We start from the raw sequence: 10,939 nt of genomic DNA on the forward strand, positions 1-10,939 counted from the left end.
AATGCTTGTTGTCATGTCCTTCTCTGATGGCTCTGGTACTGTAGGTGTGTGGCAGGACCCAGGAAATTATAAATGTCCTCACATAGCTGTGGCATACATCCCTCTGAGTTAGAATAGCAACTGTTATTGTTCTCTGAGTTAATTAAGAAGGTTTAATTGAGCCAACTCTCAGGATTGTGGTTAATGCAGATGTATCTGTTGGCATCTTGATCAAGTTCTTTTACACTTAAAAAAAAACGGCACTCTTCTATAAATGAATGTTACTGGAGATAAGAGAAGACACTAAAGCAATCATAAGATTTTCATATATTATTTCCATGAAGGTCTTTAATGTGTGTTATGCGGGCTGAGGAGGCTACTGTGGCTTTCTCTATGAGGCTGAGATCAGGCAGAAGTGTGGGCCAGGGAATCAAGCTTTAGTTGTCTAGGGATGAAGCCTTGCTTGATAGGCAAGCCTTCTCTGCAGCTAAGTCAGAAGCCAACTTTTGGGGAGTGAGCTCAAGGTCACTGAGTGGGACAGGAAAAAAAAATCACAGGAATATGAGGTAATTGAGACAGATAAGGAAGAAGAGGTAGACGTAATGGTGAGGGCAAGCTAATGTGAAGATGCACAGGCAGTCACGTCCAGCAGCAGGCTCGGAAGACAAAGCTGGAGCCTGGGTCCAGGACAGACAGAAGGAGAGAGACGGAAAAAGGCACAGGACGCAGCTGCTGTTTTAGGTCCTTTCAGTGTGCAGTCAGTCAGTGGCTGACTCAACCAGACAAGTGTGGACTGAATGGGAGATTCGAATATGTACAACTGAAGGGATAAAGCGAGGGTAGGACTATGAAGGGAAGAGTGGAAAGGTAGGAGTCTACAGCCTCATAAGACGCCACATGTTTTTGTTGTTGTTGTTATTTTTTTCTTTTCTTTTTAGATATATTGGTACTTATTTCTTTCTCTCTTAACATTTCAAGAAAGAATAGACCTGCTTAGGGAGAGAACTAAGTTTTCTCTTTTCTAGCATCCTCATGAGGACAGTGTCTAACCCCGGTAGGTACTGGTATCCCATCTAGTTGAGTAACTCTTTTTCCTCTCACAGGAGCCATTTTGTTAGAATGTCCGTCTTCCTCCTAGATGTCTGTGTTTATACTAAGCTTAGATCATATTGCATGCATCACAATAACTTGGGAATAATTGACCCAAGGCTCCCCCCACCCCCCAACAACACCTCTTTTTCTTTTTAAGGACCAGATCTTCTTACAATCTGGGAAGGATCAACTACAATGGGGCTCTATTTATAAACAATGAAGATTAACTGTTCTCATATTACAAATACAAAATCAGAAATCATAAGCACCGAGAAAGCATATGTACACTATCACAGCTTGTACAAAGCCTTTAAACCCTTCCCAAGTCAATTCCTTTATTCTCAAATGATTTTCATCCTTCTTTGTATTTATTCAAATTGGAAATGACACTTCACATTTACAGTCTCTTATAAAGGCAAAACACAGCAAACTTTAGCAGATCTGGTTAAGTTGCTTACAACTCTGTAAAACTACAGATCATCATGATTAGCCACAGCTGGAAGAAGAGTAAAAGCATAGTTTTTGAGCTTTGTTAACTGGCACCTAGAATAGGAAGCATACCCTAATGACAATATTATTAATGGTTGACATGGATTGTTCATTGTGTGCCAGGCTCTGTGCTAAGCATGTTCCATAGATTATAACTTTTCTTCCCTGTAACTTCATGAAGGGGATAGTATGACTATTCCCATTTTCAGGTGAAGTGAGTAAAGTTCTGAAATGGTGAAAAACTTTAGATAGTATGTCTATTCCCATTTTCAGGTGGAGTGAGTAAAGTTCTGAAATGGTGAAAAACTTGTCAGTTGACCATATCCAGGTCCTGAAACAGTCAGGGTTCAAATCCAGGCTGTTGGGCCACAGCACCCATATCCTTTCCACCACTATTCCCTCTCATGACCTAGAAATGGTTTTTGGAAAGAAATAATGTCTCCCATATTCAGAACCAGTCCCAAGAGGGACCCACAGAGGTGATAGAGGAAATCAAACTCTCTAGTATTGTTAACTTTTGTTAACTTCTCTCTACCTTCTCTAACACTGAAACTGCTTCTCCTCTCAGAATGGCATTTACACACTCAACCTTCATAAAGTGAACAATAGATTTGCAATATATTTTTTAGCTTTCCAATGTCTGTCTGGGAAGGGGGACATTGGGAATGGAGACTATTTTTGCATGTGTGGAGACCGAAGGGAGTCTGTGACCTCTCATCCCAGAAGTCATCGGTGCAGTATGTGGAAAGAGCTATAGACATAGCACTGAACCAGGAAGCCTTGGTTTACCAAGGACTGTGCCTGGGTAAGGAATGAAGTGGATGAAGGGACAGATGGAACGACCTCTAACGGGAGTCAGACATGTCGAGGTTCAGTTTCTTTCCGTCTTAGGGATAATCATCACAGCATTCACTACAATGCATGAGTACTTCCAGTATCTCTTCCCTCAAGGGATTTGGGACACATTGCTTTCCCTCTTCTTCAAATTTCCTCCTGTATCTAGTGGGAAAAGAAATAATGTTTTCATTATTCTCTTCCGTAGACATTCCTCTTTTAGGTTTAAATGGTATTTATTTCGGATAGAAGAAATCATTGTAAAATGACTGAAGGGACTTTGAAAAATACTTTTTTTTTTTTTTAAGTTTATTTAACTTCTGGATGAGTGAGAGAGACAGAGAGAGAAAAGTCATTCCCAACAGAGTTTTGATCCTGCATTCCACCCTCAGCTGACCCTGGATCACAAGCATGTAAGTGCCTGGCATAGTCAGGGAGCCCTCCAGGCTTGAAGCATAAATTTTCCCACGTGGGATTGCCTGGCAGATTGTGATGCTGTACTGCTGTGCCACTGTCCAGCGCCTGAAAAGACTCTTAACATGTGCTTGCACTTACTTTCCTTATTTCAGGGGTCTGCCTTAAAGATAGATGAATTAAAATCTACACTTGGAAACCACTGAACAAGGGTGATTGTTGTGTCTTTAAATAAACTCATTTTCTCTCCAAGTGTTTCTTAAAATTATTTTTTAAATTTACCTTTCTTAGAGTTTTTTTTTTTTTTTTCCCTATAGGACATGTGCAGAGCCTGCAGAGGACAGAGAGAGGGAAAGTGAGAAATCATCCTCCAGGGGGATGGTCTTGCTACAGTCACTTCTTCATTCTTCTCTTGAATTTTGGGCACACACACACACACATGTGGTTGGTATGATTTTCAAACCACCAAGTTCCAGGACTCAAACTGCAGAGTCAGCTATATGGGAGCCCAGCCCCTTAACCACCATGCCACTTGCTGGCCCTAGAGTTTTATTTTTATCACAATGCTTAATTCCTTTGTCTTATAGTAGGACATTCTGTTGTTGAAGACTTTCTATGTTTTCAAGGCCATCTTGTCCACATACTTTTTTTTTCCAGTTAAGTCTAGCTTTTTAATTATTTTGCCTATTGGCTTACTGAATTGGGTTATTTTCTGTATCTATGAATATGGGTGAAATGCATTCAAGTTGTCATTTAAATCTTGGGTGTCCAGAGTAGAACACTGTAAACTTAGATTTATGAATTGTTCTATGAAAATGCAGTATTTACATTTCCAGCAATATCTAGTGTCATAGGTACATGAGAAAAGTCCCTCCCTTAAAAGGTTTGAAAACTACTCATGACATCTTAAATTAACAGTCAATGCTCAATAGCTATTTACTAAATTGAGAGTGTTTGAGGTAAATATCATGGTATGAACTTAGAAGCGGTTTTTGTAGGGAATACGTAGGTCATTGTGAACAGATGGGGTGAGTTAGGCTTGACAGATTCAAAAAGAAGATGAGATGCTTGACTGGTGACTGTATTTTTTAATTATTATTTTCAACTGAGAAATGATGGTGAAACAAGCAATAGGATATAGAAATAATCTAAGCAAAGTTTTAAAAGTGGTGAAGAAGAACAGGTCTAAAGCATGTTGAGATTGTCTCAAGATGTGACACCATAAAGACAAAGTGACAGACTCATGCTTTTTATCATTGAAAACAAGTTTAAATGAGAGAATGTCCAAAATAAGAATTGAAGAATTAGAGAGATCTTATCATGGATATCTAATCATGGAAAGATGGAGGATTATTTCTTAGTAATGTTCTGAAGCTTATACTCTATAGTTAGAAAAAATGATTCTTGGTATGTTTTATCTGGGATGGAGGAAACGTTTAGGGTCCTAGGGAAACAAAAGTGGAAAATCTGAGCTTGGCCAGGACCTGAGGCTGGAAGCCTGCTGTAACATTGGGCCATGTGGTGGTGGAAGGCGGTGGTTCACGTGACATCTGATAAGACAGCAAGGTAATTAACCAATAAGAGACTAGGTGTGACTGAAAATGGAGTTCGTGCACCTGATTACTAATTAATCAGGCGTGAGAGCACCTTGTAGATGCATCCACTATTTAATTATAGCAGCCTCTCTTGGTAAAGGAGCATATGTTCTCAGCTTAATCTACTGGTTTATACTGACATCAAATTGTCATTATCAGAAAGAATCAGGCCTTTTGATTATTTTCACTAATTTATTGAACACTTAAAATTAATGAACCCCAGGCCTTTTAAATGTGCTCAGTTGGTTCGGAAGATGGGATGATAAAGGGGGGTAGAGAAAAGCCCTCATTAAAAGGACAATTTGTTTGGATAAAGGTAAAGCAAATCCATTTCATGAGTGATCTCAACTCTCTTGGTGAAACATACATGGATTGTAAAAGCTAGCCTACAAAATGATGGGGAGGAAATAGGACATGAGCAATATCCTCTTGGACACAACTGGCCTCCAAAGAGCATATGGCTAAAGGTCCCCTGCCCCCAATTGTTTACCTGCCAATGTTCTTGGAGACCTTATTGCAATTCAATTTAATAAAATAAAAGCAATCAAAATTAAATGTTGGGAATCAATTGTTAGATTAACTAACCAAATCTTTATTTTTCAATTTTGCAAATGTAGTTTGAGAAAAATTTAATATACATCCATACTTCTTCCTTCTGAATATCTTTAGTAGTAAGATGATCTTTGCATCATATCTAAGTTGTGGCTTTTTGTGTTCAGTTTCAGGTGAAGGCCAAGTTCAAGTGATACTCCAGGTGAATGAAGGTGTATCCCCAACTATTTCAGGTGAGTATTAATGCGCTAAATAGAAATGCCTCATGTGAAGAATGTCCTCCAATAGTTCTACAGATTCCTACTCACCATGTTGCTTATAAAGTGGCAGGTATCAATCCCAGTGCTTTTATGCCTGACAGTTCTCTACTGTGTTACTCCATCATTAAAATACTTATCTGCATGTCAAAGAAAGATAGAAGGGTGCATTTAGTTTTCAGAACAAAGGAAAGTGAGACTCGAAACATGTAAATAAGCACATTTCATAAATTATGGACCATATGTGCACACAGGACTCCAAATCTGCAGATGGGCCATTAGTCTCCCCCCCCACCAATGAAAAGAAAAATTAAGAGTATCTCTAAACTTTAATTGTTCTTGGTAATTTCAGAAAATCAGGGTAAACAAACCTTTCCCAAAAGTCAGATGTTTCTTTGAAATCTTTCTAACTCAAAGAAGCTAAGTTCTCAAAGATTAAATGTCTCTAAAGCACTTTCTAATATATTTCATTGTTTGTTTTTGTTTATCTGGAGTCAATTTAACTATACATTTGTAGGAGGCATTCATCTTTTCAAAGGTAGAATTTCCCTTTTTTTCAGTGTCATTTTGCAGTTAAGTCAAAGCATAGCCCACACTAATCAGAAAACAATCCAGTTCCTCCCTTCAATGAAAAAAGTGAGTAAAGGTGCTAGATTAAAATTCTAGCCTAGAGGGAACCAGCAGTTAGCGTAATGGCTATGTTGCTGGACTCGCATGTAGTTGACCGCGGTTCGCGTCCCGGACCCGGTGGCTTAAAACTCATGCCAGGTTCATGTGCATGCGTGCCCAAGATCCCGAGAGGAGAATGGAGGAGAAGGGATTGCGGCGTGACCATCCTCTCTGGGGGGGTGATTTCTCGCTTTCTGTCTCTATGTCTCTCTCTGTCTGTCTGGCGAGTGCACGCACCCTATAGCGAAAACCTCTCCAAATAAATAAATAAATAAATTCTAGCCTAGAAATACTGTTGGCTGGACCAGCAGATGGTGTAATGGTTACATTGGTGGACCCCCACATAGTTGACTGCAGTTCTAGTCCTGGACTCAGCTGATTAAAACTCATGCTGGGTGAGTATGCATGCCTGCTCAAGAAGAGAGAAGAATGGAGGAGAAGGGATTGTGGTGTGGCTATCTCCCCTGGGGGCATGGCGAGGGTGATTTCTTGCTTTCTGTCTTTCTGTTTCTCTCTGTCTCTTTGGTGAGTGCATGTGCCCTAGAGTAAAATTCTCTCTCTCTCAACAAGAAGGAATATTGTTGGTTACTATTTCATGTTCATTGGACTATGAAGAATATGATTCAAGATTGTTTTTGTAACTATTTCTGTGCTGCTGCAGCATCATGTTCTCTCTGTTCCCTGCCTTTAATCCCTCTTTTAAGTGGCTCAAAATACTTGGCTTATTGGATACCTCTCATGAAGGTGTAAGAGGTTATAATAAGCAAGGTGAAATGGACTTCAGTTTCATGGAGTCTTACATTCTCTTGGTAATGTCAATCAAATTAAGCAATTAATACATTTAATTAATTTTGTTAACTTCATTAACAAAATAAGCAATTAATAAATTTCTTTTCAGGTAACTATTACTAAGCAAAAGTATCCTGTAATTCTTCTTCTCTGAAGTCCTGTGTCAAATTTCCTAAGAAAGTATTTGATTTGGTTGGGTCTATTCCTGTTTTGTAGAAGACATACCTTTTGGGAAAACTAATGCCAATGAGGCATAGATTAGCTAGGCAGTTGGGCATTAGAGGAGCCATAATGGAATGCTGATAAAAGAGGGTTATTTAAAGCCAGCCAGTTGAGTCCGACTCTTTGAAAACTTACAACCCCCCCCTTCTCTAACCCTTGCCTTTCCATGCCAAACCATCATAGAACTCTCGACAGGAAGCACAGAAGAGTCGGGAACCAGCAGTTAGCATAATGGCTATGTTGCTGGACTCCCACGTAGTCGACCACGGTTCGTGTCCCAGACCCAGTGACTTAAAACTCACGCCGGGTGCGTGTGTGTGCGTGCCCAAGATCCCGAGAGGAGAATGGAGGAGAAGGGATTGCGGCATGAGCATCCCCCCTGGGGGGTGATTTCTCGCTTTCTGTCTCTCTGTCTCTCTCTGTCTGTCTGGCGAGCGCAAGTGCCCTATAGCGAAAACAAACAAACAAAAAAAAAAAAACCTCTCCAAAAAAGAACAACTAGAGTCAAAGTCCAGGGCCTGGTAATTTCTTTTCTGTACTCTAAGTCTGACAGAAAATTCACCTGGGCCTAATGGAAACTATGAAATAAGCCCAGAATACACAACCCCAATACACAGAGAATAACATAGAAAATCACTGGCACCAGGAAACCAAAATTGTACCTAAATAACATAAGCCTAAATAATATAAAATCTTTGTGCCTTTAACCAATACTTCCTTGTGAAAAACCCTGATAAAGCATAAGGTTCTTGTCACATGGGGGGGCCCTCATTCAAGGCTTTCCCTATAGACTTTAAGATAGAGACAGAAGAGCTCAGCAGCAGCGCAGCTCATGGAGTTCCTTGCTCACAAGAAACAGCTTATAGCAGTAACTCAATGATTAACCTAGGCATTTCATAACCTTTTCTTTTGGCTTTTCTTCTGGTCCTACCATGTTCCAGGAAGATGGTAATGGTCTTTTATGGCTCAAAGCTTTTAGACAGAGTTTCCTGACCATCCTACCCACTTCAAAATTAGGAAAATAACTCACCTATCATGTGACCCCTACCACAAGGGGAACACATGCACAAGACCCTCCTAAGAACAAGCCTTTCCTAAGAACAAGCCCCCCATAAGCCCCTCTGACCCAGATAAAAAAGCCTCTTGCCTCAGTTCTTCAGCAACCCATTTGGGACCGCTCTTTGCTTAAAAGCTTGGTGGTTAATTTCCCCTCTTAATAAATTCTGTTTTCTTACCTACCTCCATGTCTCTGATTCTTCTTGAGCCATGGGCAAGGACCCATGTTCCATTGTGGATGCTGGATCTGGTCACCTTTGCACTCCCTATGTCCCCATGTGACCAGCTCCCTTAAGTGTATACTGGGATGGGGACAGCAGATGACAGAGCAGTTATGTCACCGGACGCCCACATAGCCAGTGGGAGTTTGAATCTCATACCCAGTGGCTTAAAAAAATAAAAATTCCCATCCAGAATACACTTATATTGGCTCAATCAAGCCCATCAACATGTGTGTTATTGTCAACAAATAATTTTCCATTTCTCGTTTCCTGTATATTTTGCTTTTTCCCCCATCCTTGATTCCCTATCTCTTACCTCTGCCATCTCCCACCCTCATCCTTCTCTCATTTTGTATGCTGTAATGATGTACAGTGAATGAATGTAAATAAATAAATTCAAATAAAAAGGAAAAAGAGAAAAAAAGTTAAAATAAAAACTCAAACAGACAAACAAACATAAAAAAACTCATGCTAGGCACATGTGCATGCATGCCCAATATCCTAGGAGGAGATGGAGGAGAAGAGATTGCAGCATGGTCATTCCCCCAAAAGAGTGATTTCTCACTTTCCTTCTCACTGTTTCTCTCTCTGGTGAAAGCACATGCCTTAAGGCAAAAAAAAAAAAAAAAAAAAATGTATACTGGTTGATCTGTGGATGACCATATCTTGTTCAACCAGTTAGTCAGGTGGCATGTCAATCAGCACTTAGTATGATGATTTCTGTGTGGGGGACCTTTTAGAAAAACAGTATAGTGGCTAATATCAAGGTCTTTTTAGTATGGTCAGTTTAAGTGGGAGAGGTTTTATTTGGCCTGCTATTACAACATGCTAAGCAAACAGAAAGAAGGTGCAAAGATATTTTGTAGATTCATAGATTTTTTATTTTATTTTTTTGCTGTAGTTTGGTATAAGGCCAGAAAGAGAGAGAGAGAAAGTGAAAACTCACTCCCTTCCCCCAGGGAAATGGTTATGTTGCAATCCCTCCTCTTTCTCCATTCTCTCAGAATTTTGGATACACACATGTGCCTGGCATGTTTAACAAACTGTCAGTTCCAGGACATGAACTGCATAGTCAACCATGTGGAATCCAGCCACCTTAACCACCATGCCACCTGCTATGCCTAGAATCATATTACTGAATTTTAATGGGAGAAGGGACTTCCAGGCCATCCTATACAGTTGCCTCATTTTACAAATGGGACACAAGAGCTGAGAGATTGAACAGTTTACTTAGTTGTATCAGTAGTCAGTGGTTGAGCCCAGGTAAGAACTCAAATGTTCTAACTCAGTCATATTCGTTCTGCCCTATTGTGAGACTATAGTGTTTAAAATACCTTTTGGGCATATATTAATTTATGAGTTAGATTAAAATATATGGCTAGTTTTCCTAGCTTATATAGTTTGGAGCAGAAAACTTCCAAAATACAAGAAGTTACAGAATTAGTACTTTATAATTTATCAGGAATCAATTTCAAGTAATATGGTTCTAAGACATTTCTTGATTCTCGTTGTGTGGGGTGTATGTGCTAATACCAAAATTTAAATATGAGAGTATATTTTGTTTAATTAAGACCTCTATGGAAAGAGTAAAGTTATTGCAATATCAAAAACTATTTACCAAAAATAAGAATAGAATAATTAATGAAGTTCTATCTATTTCTTAATCCAAAGATTCAGTGAGTATGTAATATAGATGAAATATTTTATATTGTGTGGCAGAAAATGCCTTAGTTCATTCAATTAACTCAGGCCTATTTTGTGTGGCAGATTGTATAGGTAATTGTGAGGACATTGTGGACAGGGAACTTCAGAGGCCACAGAAATGAGAGTACATAAGAGCTAATGTGAGGAAGAGGCCAAAGCAGTGGTGGTGTAAGTTGTTGTATGGATGCTTACTGGTTCAGGGTGAGAATTTACACTGATTTGGGTCGGAATGGTATCCAGGTTTTCAAAGACTCCATTCCAAGTCTTTCATGCTCCTCCAACATTGTGGCTGTACTGGTTTCCTCTTAATGTCCATAATGCTTTATAAAAGATGTGGGGGTGGGTGGGTGAAGTAATGTTCCCTTTACTCTGGGGAGGGGGGATAAAACTATTTTTAAAATCTCAGTGTACTGAACTACAGTTCTGAAAGCCACATAGTCAATCCTGGATTCAGATCCCTGGGCTGGCCTGAAAACACAATGGGCATACACGCACATGGGCACCCCTAGGAGCGGAGCTGGGAACTGAGGAGAGGGAATTGTGGTGTGATGAGCCCCCTGTCAAAAGTGCTTTCTCTTTCTATTTCCCTCTCATGTGCATGCACATACTATTGTAAAAAGAAAACCAAATCCAAAGTGCCTGTACCTCAATTATATTGTCTTTTCAGTGGGCCTAATTGCAGATATTGTTCACAGTCATATAAGAATGTTTAGAACATCAGTTATTCTCTTCTTCAATTAGCCAATTCTTTTCCCACAGTTCTCAGTTTACATCCTCCCTCTGGCTGGCAAATCAGCCAGCCCTTTTCTTGTTCAAAGTAGACTCCTTCTTCCAAAATCTTTAAACTTTACCCAATCCATGAACACTATTTTTCTTATGCAGTTAATTTTCTCCCTTTACTGGCTTCTTCTGTTCAATGTCTCCCAGTTGAAAATAAAACAAACAAAAAATAAGTGTAGATAATGAGTCTTCTATTAGCCGATACCCTCCTGCAAAATTCTTAAAAGACTAGCCTTCTCTTGATGCAGAGCTGCAGAAGTGGGAGTCAATGCAAACCTGAAGTGTA

The 10,939-nt window shown here is 39.6% G+C and overlaps 1 protein-coding gene across 1 annotated transcript in view; it reads left to right on the forward strand.

Annotated features, from left to right (window-relative positions):
* PKHD1 (PKHD1 ciliary IPT domain containing fibrocystin/polyductin) overlaps positions 1 to 10,939 on the forward strand; it is a 578,800-nt gene that overhangs the window by 295,895 nt on the left and 271,966 nt on the right. Inside the window, exon 52 of the mRNA XM_006170441.3 lies at positions 5,123 to 5,188. Coding sequence (XP_006170503.1) covers positions 5,123 to 5,188 — 66 coding nt within the window. The remainder of the gene's footprint in view (positions 1 to 5,122; positions 5,189 to 10,939) is intronic.

This window comes from Tupaia chinensis, unplaced genomic scaffold, assembly GCF_000334495.1.
Source record: "Tupaia chinensis unplaced genomic scaffold, TupChi_1.0 Scaffold148470_1, whole genome shotgun sequence".
Classification (NCBI taxonomy): Eukaryota; Metazoa; Chordata; class Mammalia; order Scandentia; family Tupaiidae; genus Tupaia; species Tupaia belangeri.